Raw genomic sequence first — 21,042 nt, 5'->3', positions numbered from 1 at the left:
ATATTTTACTGTTGCTACCCTTGCTGAACTACAAGACTGAAGCATGTGCATATCCTTCATTATATACAAAGAAATTCTACAGGCCGTTTCCTATTTTTTCTGTATTTTTGCTTTAAGAAGCATGATGATAGTGTTAGAAACTGCACTGAAAAACAATGTATGCCATATGCAATAAGTAGAACTGTTGTATAATTACATAAGGTAGTTCAGATAAAAGAGTCGTTATGTTCTGCCTCTGAAAGAAGAGACTTAATTAAGACAGACAAATTCTCCTGGGTTTCACAAAGCAGTTCTCTGGATACAGCCCTGATTATACTGTAGTTCTTTTAAATGCATTACCAAAGTCTTCATTATTATAATTAAACAGATATAAAATATGTCTGTCCTTCATTGTGTAAAAACTGGAAATTTCATGAAGAGCTTTGAAATTGAAAGCTGACAGGCAAAACAAGTGAATTCTATAATTTTCTGAAAACTATACAATTTTTTAATTATTAGTCTTTTATTTTTCTATTAAAAGACAGGCACATAAAAGAAATAGTTAAATGGCATACTTACAGCAATATGATTTTACTTTGGCCACCAGCTAGAAAAAAAACCAGAGTCATCTGTAAAAATGGAGCTCAAAATTTGGCGTCTCTCAAGTATGCTGGATTTGGAGCAGTCCAATTTGACAATGAGTGTGTGTCCCCTGCTCCTCCCCAGGCACAGGACACTCACTGCTGTCAGCTCCCTGCCACGGTGCTTTCTTGCTCGTCTGTGGTCTCTCTTCCAAAGAGTTAGCAAGTCCTGCAGCTAAATGGCGATGTGTTCTTTTACCCTTTATTAATGTTCGAGCAAAGTGTTGCGGAATGTTCATTGTGCGTATGCCCACATAAAGGATCTGATATAAAATAACATGAAAATGGATGAAGCTAGTTCTTTTAGAGCTAGAAAAAGCATTTTCCTTAAAATTTATCTTTTCACCATATCTGCTTTTATAAAAATCACACCAACTTACTTAGAATCTGTGTTTCCGTCCTGGGAGAGTTTAGCTCTAAAAGTCTTGAAAAGCCAGAACGCTAGTGTTTATAAAGGACTTGAAGAGATGTTGGATGAACAAATACACAGACACACCTCTTTTTTTGCTGAATAGGATATTAACAAACAGACAAGTGTGACTGTGGGGACTAACTGCGTGTGTAAGCGTTCATAAGATTAAAGCTTAAAATGAGCAACTGCTAAATCACACAGTTGTTGTAAATCATAATGGATTTCAAGGGGCCCGTTGAATGGACTGTGAGTTCCGAGCTGGTTTTTGTCTGAGGAAAAGTTCCTAGTGATTAGCAGCATTTTCCAATGAATACCGTTCCTCTTGTGATTTGTATGTTTCTTCCAAGTAGCTTCCATCCTTGTGACTTTGAAGTAATTTAGGAAGCGTTTGCTTGGCAGGCATGGCTTTTGCTTAATTCTCTGCAGTGTGATTGTAAGTTGCACGTTTTGTCTCGGCTTTTGAGCCCTAGCTCCCTTATGCCGTGCTCCTGCCACCACTTGTGCATGCTTGAAGAATGACTCATTGCCAGTATTTAACAGATGTCTTTTAGGACCTTCTTGAGTTGCTTTGGGGAGCGTGGCTGCTGGTGTTAACGACAACTGTGCAAGATGATAAGGGAAGCTTGTGGTTTGGTTATGGGGCTTGTGGCTTTGTGTCCTCAAGAAGGCAGATACAAAACTGGACTTCTCAAACCAAAAAGCTTCCCAAAACCACTGGCCCAGCTGCTCCCGTCCCTGCTGCTAGACACCCCTTAAATGCCATGCGTATCACCTCCGGGCATGGGGAAGGATGGAGGCCCTGGCAGACACTGCACTGTCTCTGAAGGTACTGAGTTTTGTGCTTTAGAAACATTTTTGGGTCTTAGGGAAGTCATGAGTCCAAATCCAGAGCAGATGGTGTCTCCTAAGGGACCTTCACGGTGCCATGAGCAGAGCTAGAAGCCAGGAGGTTCCCACTTTTCTCGTAGGAAACTCAGTGTTTTTTGTCTTGTTCAACATTTTCTAAACATCGCAAGTGTACAATATTGGCAATTTGAGGTGTTATTTTAATCTCATGAAGTACTAAGTTATGTTGCAGTTTCAGTATAATTGTACTATGGTTAGATTATTATTTTTTTAAATACCCCTATTGCTACTATTTCATAATGTTTAAATATTAGCTGGATGAAAGCAATTATGCCAGGTTGGTGGTACACTTAAACTGTAGAAATGCCTGCGCTGTGTGAACCCAAGGGACCATAATATTCAGGCATTCAGCTAATTTACTTGTGAAAAAAAGGAATTATAATTACCTAACAAAATACATGACCAGAATAAAGTCACATTACAGTTATGGTCCTGTATTTATTTTTAAAAAGCCCAAACAATTATTTTGTCTTTCCTGGAGACTTGAGCTCTGGGAAGCAGGAGATCTCTGCCTTCAGAAGTGGATAGTTTTGAATAAATGTCATAAAAATTGTAGCAGATAATCATAGCAAATCAGTTATTCTTTAAATAAATCGGATGTTTATGATGCTGCACTTTGCTGCGGAGGCTTATCAAAGTGCTTGTAACCTGTATAGTTTACTCCTGATTTTGGTGAGTAATGCAAGCACTCACTGTCTGCATTGGTAAAAATTTGGAATGCGCCTACTTATTATATTTTCATAATATGATTTAATGAGGTTATCACAGCTGTCTCTTGAGTACTTATTTCCTTTGTATTAATGAGGAAATCTGTGTTTTTACTTTTAAGGGAGATGTTTAATTCGCTATACTGTTGCTAAGTAGACCACTGAAATAATTGTTTCAATTGTATGTGGTTTAAGCCCTCTCAAATCCTTTATCAGTGTAGCAACGTGTTTCATGGCTTGAAATGTTTCATGTCTGCTCTTCTATCAGCAGGCAGCATTTCTACATACAGCCTAGCTTTTCAGCCTAAGGATGTTGAAGGTGCGTATATTGCTTGTGCTATGTGCATAGTTGAAAAGCTAAAAACTGTAGATGGGACTAAAATCTTGCAGAAATTTTTGTGTATATGTGTACATACAGACACGCTTCAACAGCCGTGCATGTGCTTTGTAGAGGAACAATCAGAAAGTTTTCGCTAAACCTAGTTTTGTTATGAAGGTTGGTATAATCAAAGATAATAAAGCACGACTAGGACAATGCAAGTCCATAGGCATGCCATGTGCGTGGGGAGGTGAACCACACACCTACCCACGCTGGGCAAGCTGTGGAGTGCTGGGGCTGCCACAGGGATCTGCCTCGTGGGTTCCCATGGAGGTGGTGTGTGTACCCCCACGGAGAGTCTGCACACCAGCTGCACAAACTCCTACACCTCAAGGATGCTCTGCTAAATTGCTAAGCAATTTCTTCAGAGGAGCTAATGCATTTGTTGGGTGTACTGAAAGTCACTTTTCTCTCTCAAAAAGCTGGGGCTTTATACAGCACAATCAAGGCAAAACTTCACTCCCAAGTGCATTACAGACCAGCTAAAAGAATGCTGTTAGCTTGCCCACATAATTCATATTTGACTTTATGTATTCTGTTTTGAACTATTGAGTGATTCAATCACAAATGACAATCAGGATTTTAAAAAATATTACCACTAAAACAGTTTAATTACCTTATTCTACTGATTTTTGAAACTTCACTGCTGAATTTAAGGATTGAGGCTGATCTGAATAAGCATAAATGTGATTAATGAACAAATAATTTAAGTTAATTAAAAAAGGGCTTAAAATAATGCGATTAGACTATGGAGATTTGGGTGGTTTATTGGATTACACATTTTATTCCTGGAGGGTTGTTGTAAGATTCAGAATGACATTAAATTGGTCATCCTATTTTGGGCCCCCTGTGCCTCCTAGTCCCCAGTGCTGTGATACCAGATAGCATAGTCACGTTCAACAATTTTCTCTAGAAAAATACAGCGTTGAATTTTTGAGCTAATACCTAAATAACCAGGCCAGAAGATACGACTGAAATCTGATCTGCTTGCCATTGTGTAGGACATATATTCTCATGTGACATCCTTTTGGAAGGAGGCTGGTGCTGATGAATGCCTTTTTAGTGATCATGACTCTCCTGCTATCCTTGAAAGTTGTGACCTTCATAAGCTATCCTTGCTGAGGGTTTTAGGGTATTTTGTTTTTGTTATGTTTTGGGGTTTGTGCTTTTTTTAAGTCTTAGTTTTCCTTTCAATGTGTTCTCTTCTGGGTATTGAAATAATGGTACTGATCTTTATGTAATCATCTATAATCTTTGACAATGCCAATCAACACCTTGAGTTTCTACAGTGTCAATAAAGAAGCTTAATTTGAAGGATTTAAAATACATTGATTCATTATTTAATTAAACTACTGAGTTTTAAGTAATGGTGGTTAATTATTTAATTATTTCATTAACTACCATTACATTCTGAATAGAAGTACCCAGTTCTGCCTTTATTTTAGTACATTAGATGCATTCTTTAAAGTTATTCCTCACATTAATTTAGACTTGTGCAATTTCTCGTGACCAGACAATACATATATTGAACTAAAGGAATCTGGAATCTCTTACTCAAATGGATTTTCCAAAGTCTTCCTGATTACTGTGACTTTTAGGAGCTCTCTCCCGTTTTCAAGGTAATTTCTAAACTGAGAGTATCATATGATGGACAAATACGAAAATGCTAGAGCATCTCTATCCCTAGCAGTTATTATATTTATGCAACCAAGTATAACATTGCAATCTTCTTATTATATTCTGTGCTGATCATCTGTGATGATCAAGTGGAGGCTTTTTTCCAAAGTTATTGTTTCCTGGATCACAGTCATGTAAATAAGGCCTGCTCCTTGTGTTTTTAGATTTATGCCCTCACATTTTGGTCTTTATTAGAACGTGCTTGTTCTTATGCATTGGTTGTCAAGCAGTCTTTTGAATTTTGATCACTGAGCCATATTCTTTTTTTGTCATAGCTGTTCAAATTTTGGCTTTCTGTCATCTCCAGACTCTATGTATATTGATTTTATGCTTCCTTCCAGGTCATTTTAAAAATGCTAAATAGCATTGGGCTAAGAAAGGGTCCCAGCAGGTTCTCATTTGAAGCATAACAACATGAGTAGTATTTCACATTTACTGTTGCATTCGAGACACATCATTTATTTTGTGTTTGATCCATTTAATGTCTTCTGAGTTTATTTTTATTGTTATATCTTCTTAACCAAAATGTCATTCAGTACCAAGTCAAATGCATTGCAGAAACCATAATACATTACCGATTCTAAGTGTATTAGAATGACTTTATCACATCTATCAACCAAACTTTTAATCTCATAAAAGAGATGTCAGGTTGGTCTGACAAGCTCTGTTTTGCGTTATGCTGCAAATAGTTAATGTTAGTCATCTTTTTATTCTTTCTTAATCTAATATTTTTTTGGCTCTTTGATTAGTTTGACAATGAAAAATACCCACTCACAGAAACGCTGCAAATCCAGCATTTAGAGGTGTAATGAATGGGAGTACCTCTGGGGCAAGATTTTCCTCAGCCAGGTCTTTTTAAACTCATTTGGCTTTTCCTCCTGAGTTGCTACTGGAGTTCTATTACTGTAATTTTGTGAATATTCTTTTGTACTATTAACACCACCAGTGCTCACACTCAGTGATGGACTGCTCGTGGGATTCTGCCTCTTTCTAATATTTTCAAATTAACTGTCTGGACCTTCTCTGCTATAATTGCCACTTGCCACCAGACCATTCTCCTGCTTTTATCATCTCCTTTGGTTGCCATTTCCTCCCCTGCTTTCTTCCTTTAGTAGTTTCCTCATTTTCCTTATTTTACTTTATAACCCACACCAACAACTTCTCTTATTTTTACTTTGTAATGTATTGCTTTCCTGTAGCTATTTTTCTTTCCTATTTAAGGGATGTTTTTAAGCAGCATAACCTTCTTTCTGACTTGTCTGGCTCAGGTAGTGTTTTCCAAGGATCAGCTGAAGGAAGTTTAGATAGATTTATCTACATGTCATCGTCTTCTGCCGCATTTTAAGGAGGGCTTCCAACAGATGCAATGGAGGTCTCTTTAAAATGATAAAAAAATCTTTCAAGTTCAGCTAGGTCAGATTCTTGCGATTCCTTCTCAGTGAAAGTCCTTCATTTTAGTTGTCTGTTTTTCTTTTTTGTTTGGTTGGTTGGTTTGGAGTTGCTTTTTTTTCCCCTCTGAACAAAAGAGGCAGAGAAAAGTCTTGCGCTGATTTGATGTCTGTGTCCGAGTAACTAATTTTTTCAAAATACTTAAAGCATGTGTTGTTTTGAAGGATGCAGAAATACATAAAATCAGTGCAGGTAAAATCTTGCAGGAAGGTGTGTGCGTACTGTGTTGTGTTAGTGTTTGGATTTTTGCGTCAGAAGATGCAGTGCATGATGCTGTTCTCTCAGGCGTCCATGTGACGTGGAAATAAAAAGCCTGTCTTCTACAGTTTTAAGGGCTTCAAGCCCTATCAGTTCTTTTCTGTTTTGACTGCTACCATACTCAGATTCCTGTGGATCACTGTGCTGAGTGCCATGGTTTATTCTGTGCATGTTTCTAACCTCCTAGGAGTGCAGCCTGTGCAATTACACTGGGACTTGGGCACTGTGAGGAGGGTGACTGCGGCAGCGTGCTGTGGCTTCCCTGCTGGCAGGACCATGGGTGAGGACGCTGAAGATAGGTCAGGTATCTTCATGTTAGCTCTCAGGTGTAGGTGAGACCTCACCCACCTCTGTAGTAACAAATGGAGAGCTTCTAAATCTTGTTTCTACTAGGGGCCATGAGAGGTTACTCCAGCCTCTGTTTTGGAAGGACATTGTGTCAGTGTCCTCTTGTGTTTGCTGCAAAGCTGTCATATCTCTGACTAGCAAAAGAGATGAACATTAATGCTGTGCTGAGTTGTGCAGATATTGCAGTGCTCGCTTTCCTGTTCCCTGTGGCCATGGCAGCCCTTATGTCAGGGTAATGCTGTAACTCTCCATGAGCCTGCAGTGTTTGATAATAATATTTTAGAGTCCTGGTTGTGGTGCTCAGAGCTGTTGGGAGGATGCAGATATATCGGAACTTTGGTATTTCCATGCTCTTGATCTTGGGTGTTCTTTGTTGTTTCTACTGTGGGTTCAGACTGATTACATGGCCTGTGCACTCGAAATGCCTTGGCTCCATGTCTGTAGGGAGAGCAGCTGTGTATTTTTTAAATGTAAGAGCTGTGTACTTTGAAATACGGCATTACTATGCCTGCAAAGGGACAATCCAGCTGCTCGTTTAGGTTACTCAGGTGCAATAATGAGTGGGATTCAAGTTCCTTGCAATGTGGCCCCACAAATTTGTCACCAGAATAAGCGTCCCTAAGCTTTAGGGAATGTCCCCTTACTCAGTTGTACAAATACACCTCAAAGCAGGGCTCCCTCTCTGGTGCCTCAGAGTGGCCAGGAGCATGGCTTCCCATCTGTAATGCACCATCACTGCAGTCACCTCTGTAAACTTGAACTCAATCCAGAATTATTGCATTGTTATAAATGGGGGACATTTATGTTGCTTGAACTCTGCCGGTTACTCGTGGTGCTGGCTTGTCTCCAGATTGAATTTAAGGCTGGGAGAGACTCTCTTTTGCTGTGCCACCTAGTAAGAGTGGTGATCAGTTCAAGTACTCAAAATGGGTACTTAGTAAGGTCCTCCGGTTTGGTTACTCATCTTTCCTCTCTTGTGAGAGACAGGACTTGGTCTATTGGAATTTGGTACAGACTGCTCAGTAAGACTTCCTTATCAGCAGATGGGGCTGATAGGAGCTGTGGTCTGCTTTGCATGGAGGGAGAAGCTCTGTAGAGCACATTAAGGGTGAGCTGCTTTAAGTAGCCATCCCTTTTAATTTTTGCCTCGGATGCATTCAGAAGAGAATCTATAAAAGAATAAGAGTATGTGCAGTGGAGCTCTCCTATAAATGCTGCAGCTGAGCTCTCTTATCCCCAGACCTTGCTGCTAGTGCTTCTGCTTGAAGACGGAAAGTGTCATTCTGCCTTTCTCAGGTTTATGTTCCCTTAGAGCATGGGGATAAATTCAATCCATGTCCAAGGTGCCCTCAGAGATTCATAAAAATTTCAGCCTGTGAGCAACCCAAGAACTTGGAAATAAGAGCGGTTGGAAGTGGCAGTGGTTGGAGACATTGCATTTAGTGGGCTGTTAGTCCCTTCCAAACTAGAAGCCTCCTCCCAGTTGAAGTAGATCTGAAACTTCGGATGTCACAAGTGAAAGTTTTGTTCCACAGGGAGAATGAAGGGGATCCATGGAACATCTTTTGTATCAGATGAGATCTTCTAAACGGTTATACAGAGGCATTATATCTATGTATTTAATTTATTTCTCATTGTAAATTGTTCCTTAACACATCAAGAGATACGTACTTGCTACCTTTATTTAAGGGATGCCCTTCTGGAAACCAGTTAGATATTGAAGTGTAGAGAGAAAATTTCAGGAACAGTTACAGCAGAAGGACTCATGAAATGGTAGCCTCATTGCAGGCATTGAATGGTTATTATGTTCTCATGTTCTTGGAGACTTCTTGCCTTTGGCTTAATGGCCCTAATTATAAAAACAAGTTGGAGTAGTAACTTCAGTATCATACTATGCCAGAAAATATTCTTGCATTGTGTGGATTTCATTTCCAAAATGTATTTCCAGATGGAGTTTTTACATGGTACCACTTTTTTCTTTTGCTCTCATTAGTCATTTAAACAGCAAACGTAAATTTTCTTAGAGGTAAATTCAAATAAATTGGGCAACGCTGATGATTTAAATGAGAAAAGATGATAAGACAAGCAAACACACAACAGAGTATTCCTCAAACAGCAAATCATTTTAATTTCGGTGTTTTTCTCACAGATCTCCTCCAGATGTTCTTCTCTATCTCACAACAGCCTACAATACAGCATTGGAAGGAGATTTTTAATAATGCAGGGAAAGAGGAAAGCAGACAAGCTGTTATAATCTTGCCTTTTGTTGAACTTCTCCAGCTGGGACTATTCAGTATCCCGGAATAGTTTAGCAATTGCCTTCACTCTGTTTTCCTGCCCTCAGGGTGCGCATTTTGAGAGGGTGACATTTGCTCCCCTTTTGATGAGGAGCTCACGGTAAAGTCATTACTGTAGGTCTTGGTAACAGACTCATTAGCCATACCTGATGTGTGGGTAATCCTAGGGAGTTCAGAAAAGCCCACTGTAAATGGTGATGTTACTGTTCTCCAGGATACTTGTCTTTCGCCTGTGTTTGAGATCCCTTAGTCATTGCTTTTTTTCATGAATGATGATTGTGCTGAGGCTTCTGCGTAGAGCTTGCGCTCAAGTTAAACTGCTAGTTAGTAACAACTAGCTGGATTTTCAGACATGCTATTTTGGTATTTGGAAAACTTGTTGAACGCTGCATTCTGAAGCTGTTTCCCATATATCTGCCCATTTTGTATTTTTGGTCTGCCTTACATTTTCTGTTTATTCCATTAAGTGTCTATCTCACGTTTTAAGAGCATGTGTGTTGAACTTCAGATCCAGTCTATTCTGTTTGTGCTCAAAACCCTGAATTAGCAGGAATTTTGCTTTGAAGACGCTATGGAGATTGATCCCACGGCATTAACATCTGCTGTTGTAGTCTGTTGAGCTGTGGGGTTAGCCCAAGTGTGACTGGCAGCATCCTTGTGACTGTCTGTGCTGATGAGGAGGTTGTTTGGCAGTTCAGCCCCTGTGCGAAAGTGGCTGCTTTGTGCCATGAGTTGTCAACATGGATGAATTTTGAGTAGGTAACCTCATCTTTGTTGTTCTGCAAGTCGTCACAGTGGACATCTGATACTTGCATACTACGGGCCTTGTCAAGAAAGATTAGAGGGAGTGCAGCTCATTAACTTCTTATGATGGCAGAGGCTGTGAGGAGAACCGATAAAATCTGCAAAATGAGCAATCCTAGGATACCCTCTGAAGATGGCCAGAATATGGCTGAGATTCACAGAAGAAATCTTTCTGTCCTGATAGTGAATACCAGTTTCCAGTGATCATTGTTACCCGTACTTATCACATACTGGTGCTGCGGGTTCAAGCGTTGAGGCGCATCTCTGGTCGGATGGACTAAGTCTCACAGACAGATGAAATCTGGTCACAGCCCTGGCACCGACATTTGCTTTCTGTATTCTCTTGGATAGTTTATATAAACCTTCCTGCTCTGACTTCATTAAAGAAAAATTTCACCATCATTTGTCAACAGCTACACAGGGCTTTGAGTGCTGCTAGTGACTCACCGACATTTTTTTAATGTTTAAAGGTACATTTTTCCACCACAAGTACTGTAAAGCTTTAAGATTATTAAGGGACTGGACTTCTAGAAGCTTCTCAAAAAACCTCACGCTGTTGAGCTAATTAGTTTCTCCTGGAAAAAATTATCAAGTAATCAGTTGGCCATTTAAGTCGTTCATCTGTAGTTTCCAGAGCAGATAGCTTATAGGATGCACCATTTATCACAATCTATTTGTGAGGACAGACTAAGCTGTGTTTGTTATTGATTTTTTAGTACTAAGTTCATGGGAAATAGCAAAGATCAGAATAAAGCTTCTGTTTTAACAATGGTGATATTCACTGGTGGAAATATAAATCGGTTTTGGGGAAAATGGCTCTTAACTGCTCTTAGAAAGTTTAGCTCTCAGCATCCTTACTGAATTTCCCATCCTTTCACAGAAGCACTATGGGCTCTTTAAGGGCTATTGATGTCTTTGGGCAAGTGGTGAATTTTTCTTTTCTTATCCCCCTTAGAAGAGTTCTGGAAGACTGTCAGTGCTTTAGAGGGCCTTCAGGTAACTGAATTTCAGGAAAATATTAATTCAGAAGCTTGACCTCTTTGTGCAAGGTTGTTATATGGCTCTTATTACTGCACTGTTTCTTCACTTCAGCTTTACGTCCTATAGTTTTGACAAAGTGGGTGGGATGGGGTGGAGAGCATGTTTATTCATATTTTTTTTAATCTCACTTATTTATTTCTGTTAGCTCTTTGATTTAAACAGCAGAAGATTGAGCAGTCAAAGGTCAGGGTGGATGGGGTGGAGTTTTCCCACAACTGCTGATGGTTTACTGATCCCACTGTTTACATACTCAGTCCCTCTGACGAGGATGATGTGTTCAACAGGAGAGCTTCTCCTATTTTGGGAGTGTACTTAGACGGGAGCTCTGAATTCTCCTTTAGCAACCTTTAGAAAACAGTTGTTTGCAATGTTAGGATGCAGTCAGGCCAGCACTTGGATATGTCACCCTGGTGTTAACTGATTTCAGAGCAGCTGTGCGTACACTGAATGCTACGCATATGTTGAAGAGGTCGTATGGTTGAGGTCTTGAGGTATTTTTACATATTAGATATTATGCAGGCTTAGAAGTAGAAGATAGTGTCAGCCAGTTAGGTCACCTTATAGGAGATTTTCTTTCCAAAGAACCCAGACAAACTAAAGTTTGAGTCACTTAGAAAGAAGTGTCTTGCCTTGGAAAGCATAAGGTTTCCCATATAATTAGACTTTTTCTTTCTCTACTTGCTCATTGCATGCAAATTGATCGTGTTTGTTTCCAGTTACAGTTTTCAGTATAGAGCTATGTTATCTCTGTTAGGTTTTCCCACCCTTCTCTCCAAGTTAGTTGTTTTCACACTATTGCAGTTGTCTTTTTTTTTGGCAAAAGTCATCCTTTCCTTCTTTTATTGCCACAATAAATTTGGTGTCACCAGCTCAAGTGACTGAGGATAAAGAGCAGTCCTAGGCCAGTTACTCTGTGGTAACATCATTTTTATAGACTTAGCATCTTGGAGAAAGATAGACTTTTCACCTCTAAGATTCACGTGTAGATCTCATTGTGCTTTCTGATTGTTTTGGTTAATGAAGGGGAACAAGTGCTCTTGTGTAGGTGAATGATGTAGAGAGATTTTTTGATAATTTGCAGTGTGAATGGTTATGGCAGGGAGTACAAGAGAGCAAGTTTGCCATTTATTAGCATAAGATGTTGGCAGCTTTTAGTTTGCCAGGTGACTGTACTTGTTCCTGCTCTTAGTCTCCAGTGAAAGGTAAAACGGAGCAGGAATTTAGCCACTAGGGATACTGCAGCACAGTAGTATTCTTAGCTGAATGTATTGTCTCAAAAGAACAATGTGTTGAAATTGGATTAAGGTAGAGACAGAAAAACATGACAACAGCTAAACTAAATTTAGGAATCTAAAACTGTAGGCTCCGTTGAGCTAAGCTCAGAATAAAATCTGTGGGGAGGCAAAGTGTATTTAAATCACCTTCTCTAGGCTCTGATGTGAGTGAAGCCCAGTGGAAGGAGGACACTTCTTGAAGGAAACACTTCGCTGCTCTCCAGTGTAATCCCATGGACCTGGGGGTGTGTGGCCTGCCTAAACCCTGCTGTTAGGATCTGGAGATGCTTCTTCAAGCCATGTGAATGTGGCAGAGCAAAGGCCGGTACCTGGCTTGTCAGGCTGAGAAGACAGCACCTGAGCTTACACAAACACATTTTATTCTAGTGTTGCAAAAATTCAGATACCTTCTTGATAATTATGAATGAAAATTGTCATCTTAAATCTAAATTAGCAGCTCGTTCTTTGAAAGACTAATTATGTTCCTATTCTGTAGAGACCAAGAGAAGAATAGCTGATGCAGCAATAAGCTCAGTTAGCAAGCAGGGGTTAGTGTGTGCTAAACAGTAGATTGGGAAGGCTGTTAATACCAGTTAAAATAATCCTATCAGTGTCAATAATACTCAAATCTTGTTAATTTTACGTAATTAGTCTGTGGATTAGACTTGAATTTAATTCAGCTGATTAAAAGATATGAGGAAGTCCTACTCAGAGGTGAAGAACTGCTGTTGTACAATTCTGATGTTCCTTACATACCACCAAGTATGAAACCACATGTATTCATCAAAAATAAAAGCAGCAAATAGAGGACACAGAGGATAATCTAATTCCTTCCAAATCCTTGAGAGGTTAAGACTGAATGTTATTAAACAACTTTTGTTGATTCTCTGAGGGACAGTTAGAGTTTGTCCACTTTAATACCTGAAAAATAACTGATTAATTACACAGCTTATTTTCATAAAGAAGCACAGGTATCTTGGGGTGAAAAATAAATGGCTTTTATTTTTTCTGCAGATGAAAATCAGTCACGTAACAATTCCCACCTCTATAGCAAAGACAAATCATAGAATCATAGAATACCTAGGTTGGAAAAGACCTTTGAGATCATCAAGTCCAAATGTCCCTGTCTACTACTAAATCATACCTGTCTACTACTGCGTGGCGGACCTGTAGCTAAATCAGTTATGCTGCTCTGATGAGTTTTCCAGGTCTGGCCTTGAGGAACCACTCTCCTTCAAGGAACGAATCACTGCAGATTCAAAGGCCATTAATACAAGCTCCTATATACAAGAAATAATCTTAATTAATCATAAATTTTGAATCTAAATATTGCTCCTGTAAACTGCAAGAAATAAGAAGGAAAAGGCTCTTCTAGAACCTGCTGGGTAATCAACTAAATTTGGTTGTATTTGTTAGCTGGAAGATTTTTTAAGTCTATAGCTGTGTGTTAATCGCAGTATGTTAATGAAGGAACAGAATATTTTAGTGGAAAGCACTAATTAAAAAAACAGCTGACCCAAAGCAGTCAGTTCATTGACTTTGTTCCTATTTTTTTAGGACTAATTCTGATAATAAGTACTAAAATAAATGGTTAGGGTAATTCTTCTTGTCTGTAGAATTTGCTGTATCAGTTAAATGAGAAATTTAGAGGTTTAGTTTTGATTCCCAGTAGATCCCATGCCTTTAAATCCAGTCATGGGTGGGGCTGGGGGTTTCGAAATATTTCAGATATTATTGAAAGAAGTGAATGAATGAAAATAGCAGTTTCATAGAAACACTTATACTGACTAATTTGCTGAAGGTATCAATACAAACATGCAGCCAACGAATGGAGATATTCTTACAAGTATCAAGATGCTCTGTGGCTGGGAGAGCTGCACAGGGTCCTCCTTGGGCACAGACAAAGTGGAGACGCAGAAGGGCAGAGACGAGTGGATGGAGGGTGCTGCTAGAGCTGGGGCTGCATTCAGGATTTGCAGGGAAGTATGACTTGAGGAAGGGTGAATGACACAGCATAAATGGGAGGTGCAGGGAAATGGCTCCTGGGATAGGGAAGGGTAGTTTGGTCTGCAAAGGCTTTGGGAGTCGGGGATTTTGATGAATCAAAGCAGGTCCCTTGGGCTGTTGGGAAGCTGGTCCTGGTTGCACCTTTTATGGCAGGGCCTGAGGGCAGTGTGGCAGAGGGATGCGTGCCTATATCCAGCATCACCGTTTTCCCCCCTTAGGACTCCTAAAATCCATGCAGCGGAAGTCCCTTCAACAGCAGAAGGCAGACAACTGAGGATATTTTCCCGGTGGCTAGGGAAATAGAAGAGAAAGCAGTGTCAACAAGTATTTCACTATTAATTACAGCCTTGAATGGCATTTTAAGAATATTTTTGGCAGCTGTTGGATAATTTATGTACTAATGTAGTAGATGGAAAATCATGCAGCGAAAAAAGAATTATTTGCAATTTATAATTATTGTGAAATGTTTTGAATTGATGATATGTGGGAAAAGATTTAAATTTAGTTGGTGCACTAAAATTAGAGGAAGCTTTGCAGATACTAGGTTGACATCTAGCAGCAAGTAGGTAGTAGATACTGGAAAGTCACACATGTCTGGTTAAGTATATTCTCAAGAGGAGTTGCACTAAAGAAAAAGGCTTTGGGTTTCTTGCCTGGTTGTTGATTTTGCCACAGTGTTTGGTCCTGGTACACAGAAATGACCAGAATAGTTACTTGCAGGGAGATGAGAAAATATGAAGTAAGTTATGGCTGAGCAGAGGGGTACATGGGGCTCCCATGAGAGCAGCTGTAAGAGCAATGTGGTTGTGTACGCAGCAGAGGTGGACGTCTCAGCCTAGTGACAATGTCATTTGGCGAAGGACACCAAAATATACAAATAAGAAGGTCCAGGCTCTCCTGGGTGTGTATCTCAGGGGTCTGACTCAGTCATAACTGTTGTTTGGTTTTGTTTTAGTTTTGCTTGAAGTGTCCAAGGTTGCAGAAAAGAGGCAGAATTGACAGGACGCATCTGCTGAACACCAAGCTGTCACGTGTGCCCCACAGGCATGCTGACCCACCCCAGTCTCTCCTCCCACCACTGCTTCTGAGACTTCTTTCCCTGCTCCCACATAAGCTGAGACTCTTTCCTCATGCTTTTTTTATCCCAGATTTCCTCCTTTATTCGTGATATCTCTTGAATCTTGGTGAGATCCGCTCCCACCTCTGGTTATGCAGATGATAATCACGCGCCGGAGCTTCCCATGCAGCCCCTCTTCACATATATCTCTGTTTTGAAGATGTACATGACATAACGGGATCTCATTGCCCTGCAGCTATAGTGAATTGCTGGGATCTGGAAAGCAGTATAATAACTGCAAGTGTCACTCATGAAAACTTGGTATCTTTCATGCTACAATCAATCAAGTCGCTGTATAACTCAGTGTATTTTATAGTTCAGTAGGGAACTGAATTGTGGGGTGGAATAATATGTTGTGTTTTGAGGTCCGGAAGAACATGAATTATCTTTGCATAAACATATCTTCTCTATATGTTCTTGTGGAATGGCCAAAGAAAACTTACTCATTCTTTTTTTACGTAATTGTTCCACAGGATCCTTCAAACCAAAAATGTGGAAGAAAGAAAACAGTGTCCTTCAGCAGCATGCCATCAGAGAAGAAAATAAGCAGCGCTAGTGACTGTATCAGCTTTATGCAGGCTGGGTGTGAACTGAAGAAAGTTCGCCCAAATTCCCGTATTTATAACCGCTTTTTTACTCTGGATCCTGACCTGCAGGCTCTGCGTTGGGAGCCTTCCAAGAAGGACCTTGAGAAAGCCAAGCTTGATATTTCTGCTATAAAAGAAATCAGACTAGGGAAGAACACAGAAACGTTCAGGAATAATGGACTTGCAGACCAGATTTCTGAGGACTGCGCGCTGTCAATAATTCACGGAGAGAACTACGAGTCCCTTGACTTGGTTGCCAATTCAGCTGATGTAGCCAATATTTGGGTATCAGGATTAAGGTACTTGGTTTCTCGTAGCAAACAACCCCTGGATCTGATGGAAGGCAGCCATAATACCCCACGGTTTGCCTGGCTAAAAACTGTATTTGAAGCAGCAGATGTTGATGGTAATGGCATAATGTTAGAAGATACATCTGTGGAGCTAATAAAGAAACTTAATCCCACCTTAAAGGAATCAAAGATCAGATTAAAATTTAAAGAAATACAGAAGAGCAAAGAGAAACTGACAACACGAGTAACAAAGGAGGAATTTTGTGAAGCGTTCAGCGAACTTTGCACAAGACCTGAAGTTTATTTCTTGCTTGTGCAGATATCTAAAAACAAAGAGTATCTAGATGCCAATGACCTCATGCTGTTTTTAGAGGCTGAACAAGGAGTGACCCACATAACAGAAGAAATGTGTCTAGATATTATACGTAGGTATGAGCTTTCTCAAGAAGGGCGATTGAAAGGTTTTCTTGCAATTGACGGTTTTACTCAATACTTGTTGTCTCCAGAATGTGATATTTTTGACCCAGAGCACAAAAAAATTGTCCAAGACATGACACAGCCTTTGTCACATTACTACATCAACGCATCCCACAATACATATCTAATAGAAGACCAGCTCAGAGGCCCAGCTGATATCAATGGTTATGTCAGAGCTTTAAAGATGAGTTGTCGGAGTATTGAACTAGATGTCTGTGATGGCCCAGATAATGAACCCATTATTTGTAACCGTAACAACATGACATCGCCACTTGCCTTTCGAAATGTTATTGAGGTAATAAACAAACTGGCCTTTTTTGCTTCAGAATACCCTCTTATTCTCTGCCTAGGCAACCACTGCTCAGTACAGCAGCAGAAGGTAATGGTACAACACATGAAAAGGATCTTTGGAAACAAACTCTACACAGAGGCACCTTTATCATCAGAAGTCTACCTCCCATCACCCGAGAAACTGAAAATGAAGATCATTGTGAAAGGGAAGAAGCTGCCCTGTGAGCAGGATATAATAGAAGGAGAAGTCACAGATGAAGATGAAGAGGCTGAAATATCCCGGAGACTATCAGAGGACTTCTCAAGAGAACCAAAGCTGATCTGGCTCTGCAGGGAATTGTCTGACTTGGTGTCCCTGTGCAAGTCTGTCCGGTACAAAGACTTTGAGACGTCCATGAAAGCTCAAAATTATTGGGAAATATGCTCCTTCAGTGAGGCAGAAGCCAGTCGGATTGCAAATGAATACCCTGAAGATTTTGTCAACTACAACAAAAAGTTTCTGTCCAGGGTGTACCCGAGTGCTATGCGGATAGACTCCAGTAACTTAAATCCTCAAGATTTTTGGAATTGTGGTTGCCAGATAGTGGCAATGAACTATCAGACCCCAGGGCCCATGATGGACCTACACACTGGCTGGTTCCTACAGAATGGGGGATGCGGGTATGTTCTCAGGCCTTCAGTGATGCGTGACGAAGTGTCTTACTTCAGTGCAAATACCAAGGGCATTGTTCCAGGTGTCTCTCCCCAAGTCCTACATGTCAAAATAATCAGTGGTCAGAACTTCCCGAAGCCCAAGGGTGCATGTGCAAAAGGGGATGTCATAGACCCCTATGTCTGCATAGAAATACATGGGATTCCTGCAGACTGCACCGAGCAAAGAACTAAGACAGTTCAGCAAAACAGTGATAACCCCATTTTTGATGAAAGCTTTGAGTTCCAGATCAATCTACCGGAGCTGGCCATGATCCGTTTTGTTGTTTTGGATGATGACTACATTGGGGACGAGTTCATAGGGCAGTACACTATCCCACTGGAGTGCTTACAACCTGGGTACAGGCACATACCGCTGCGATCTTTTGTTGGTGATATCATGGAGCACGTTACCCTCTTTGTTCACATTGCAATTACCAATCGAAGTGGAGGTGGGAAAGCCCAAAAGCGCAGCCTCTCGGTGAGGATAGGAAAGAAGGCAAGGGAGTACACCATGCTGAGGAACACCGGTCTCAAGACTATTGATGATATCTTTAAGCTGGCAGTACATCCACTACGAGAGGCCACTGACATGAGAGAAAATATGCAGGTATGACACTTCGGTTGTGTGCATTGGTATGTCTGGAATGTCAACACAAAGGTCCTCTTGTGAGCTGCTGATAGGAAGAGCTTGCTGAAGCCGGTGGGAGCTGGTGAGACTTCAGACTCACAGCTGCTGTTGTCAGCCTTTAACTGGATATCAGAAGGCTCATGGTTACAGGTGTCAGCTAACAAGAAAATGTGGCATTAGGCAGAAATACTTTTAAGTCAGTATGCCCTCTGCAAACACATGCTTCACTGGTTATATTTGTCTGAGAAAGCAGAAAAATAGGGTCCCCAGGCCTCGAAAACTTCATTTGCTCACTGGTCTTGGAAAATGTCATCAAGCTTTTGTTATGCTAATTGAGTAAGGGTTGTGCTCTTAATTTTTTTGTCTGAGTATAAGAAACAGTAAGTGGATGTGCCATTAAGGTCCTGTCTACACCAGAGAAATCCACCATGCAAAGAGCAGCATGTTTCCCTGAGTGTGTTGCCACCATTTGCCCAAGGGCTGCAGATGTTCAACATACACAATGAATGTCACTTAGATTGCAGTTTCCTCCCTGCTACATAGCTGTGTTGTCCCAGCTGGCTGTGTGCCGGCACAGACACTGGTGCTCTGTCTTGGCTTAGGTGGTCTCCTGGCGCCACATCCACCCACGCATGCTGCTCTGAGAGCAGCTGAGCCTGCCACGGCCAGAGATGTAGGGACCCAGGTGCACAGCACCGTCACAGCGGCTCAGGTTAGACCTTTGTGGTCAGCTGAAGGTGAGGTGGCACCAAGTCCAAACAAGAACCAGCCTGCCTGGTGCTGTCCTCCCCAGTGAGGACATCTCTTTGGGTTCAGGGAGGGGCAGCTCAATTCAGAGGTCCAGGCGCTGCCTAGAAACAAAACTGAGTAGCATTAAACATTGCATTTTCTTTAATAAACAGTTGAAATCAGCCATAACTATCTCCTTGGTAAAGATACAGAAACAATTCATTTTTCTTTCTTGAAAAGAGAAGAAAAACATGTAGCACTTCATTGACCCCTTTTTTCTGGACAAAGTCTAAAGCAAAGTAAAAGCTGGAAAAGTTTGCAAAATGACATAAGTTTTAAGTCACTCCCAAAGGAATAGTCTAAGCATATTTTTAAGAATGGGAAACTTCCCAGCCTTTTCTTTCCTGCAGGCCTTGAAAGTATTTAGTTTGAACCGCTCACTCCACCTTCTGTCTAGGTCAGGCTTATGTATGTGAACTATATAAAACAAAATACTGGCTCAGAAACAGTATTAATGTGCCTTACAAGCAAAATTTCAGTACAAGATCTTGTTCTGGGGCATGCCTGGTAGAGATGCAGTCATTTCATTTAATAGCATGCTGATGTGTTTTATTATTTCTTCTTTATTTATTTCTTCTTTGCACGGTGGCAGAGATGAGGGAGGAGGTGAATAGACTAAGGACCATCAGGGAATGTGAGAGGGAGGTAGATCACTGGATCATCGCTCTCTCACAAACTCAGCAGGCTGCTGGAGTTAGTGTGGCTGAGCAACACCCACCTGTAAGGTTGTGGGAACAAGAGATGGGGAATGGCAGCAAGTTCTTGCCCGGCGCAGGAAACCTACTCCCCCCACCCAAACAAACCCCCAGATCCCCCTGAGGAATAAATATGAAGCACTGCAGGTGGAACCCATCCCTAAGGATGAAGAAGATGGCTCCCACAGCCTAGAAACATTCCCTAGGCTGCGCCATCCTCCAAAGACCATAAAAACATCCTCAGTAAATAAGAAGAGGACAGTGATCATCTTAGGGGATTCCCTTCTAAAAGGAACAGAGAGACCCATATGCAGACTGGACCTGCTCCACAGGTCTGCTGCTTACCGAGGGCGTCAGTGAAGGATGTCACTAGAAAACTTCCTTCCTTGGTCAAAGAGACAGATTACTACCCTCTGGTAGTATTTCAAATAGGCAATGATGACATACAGTGCAGAAAGCTGAAAGCCGTCAAGAGAGACTTTGGGACTCTAGGGAGAACGATGGAGGGCTCTGGGGCACAAGTACTGTTTAGCTCCATTCCAATGCTAAGGAATGAGAAGCAGGAGGTCAAAGAGAAACAGTTGATTAATGCCTGTCTCCAAGCCTGGTGTGAGGAGAAAAGCTTTGGTTTCTTTGATCATGGGGTGACCCACCAACCCCCAGGCTTTCTTACTAGGGATGGGACACGCTTGTCTCCTCAGGGGACTAAAGTCCTCATTAAAAATCTAGCTAGGCTCTTCAATAGAGCTTTAAACTTGATGTGAAGGGGGAGGGGGATGAGACCAGACTAGTCAGGAGTGAGCCTGGAAGTGGGACTCCAGTAATTGAGAGATGGTGTGCTGGAGAGGACCGCCAGTACATCACCTCAGAGCAAGTGGGGACGATTATACCTGGGGACAGTAAGTATGAAACTGGCACTGTGGCATTAGGTATTCCAAGGACCAGTCAATTGGGAATGAACTTTATTATGAGGGCTGAAAGTTCATCAGCCCAGCTGAGGTGCATTTACACCAATGCATGCAGCTGGTGAAGGGGCTGGAGAACAAGTCTTACGAAGAGTGGCTGAGAGAGCTGAGGTTGTTTAGCCTGGAGAAGAGGAGGCTGAGGGGAGACCTTATTGCTCTCTACAACTACCTGAAAGGAGGTTGTAGAGAGGAAGGAGCTGGCCTTTTCTCCCAAGTGACAGGGGACAGGACAAGGGGGAATGGCTTCAAGCTCCACCAGGGGAAGTTCAGGCTGGACATCAGGAAAAAAATTTTCACAGAAAGGGTCATTTGGCACTGGCAGAGGCTGCCC

The 21,042-nt window shown here is 41.2% G+C and overlaps 1 protein-coding gene across 1 annotated transcript in view; it reads left to right on the top strand.

The window, feature by feature from the left end:
- The window catches only part of PLCL1 (phospholipase C like 1 (inactive)), a 209,990-nt gene that overhangs the window by 149,226 nt on the left and 39,722 nt on the right, over positions 1 to 21,042 (top strand). Inside the window, exon 2 of the mRNA XM_054070462.1 lies at positions 15,770 to 18,241. Coding sequence (XP_053926437.1) covers positions 15,770 to 18,241 — 2,472 coding nt within the window. The remainder of the gene's footprint in view (positions 1 to 15,769; positions 18,242 to 21,042) is intronic.

This window comes from Cuculus canorus, chromosome 6 (assembly GCF_017976375.1).
Source record: "Cuculus canorus isolate bCucCan1 chromosome 6, bCucCan1.pri, whole genome shotgun sequence".
NCBI classification, from domain to species: domain Eukaryota; kingdom Metazoa; phylum Chordata; class Aves; order Cuculiformes; family Cuculidae; genus Cuculus; species Cuculus canorus.
Note: the sequence above shows the minus strand (reverse complement) of the source record. Positions and strands in the feature narration are given on the sequence as shown.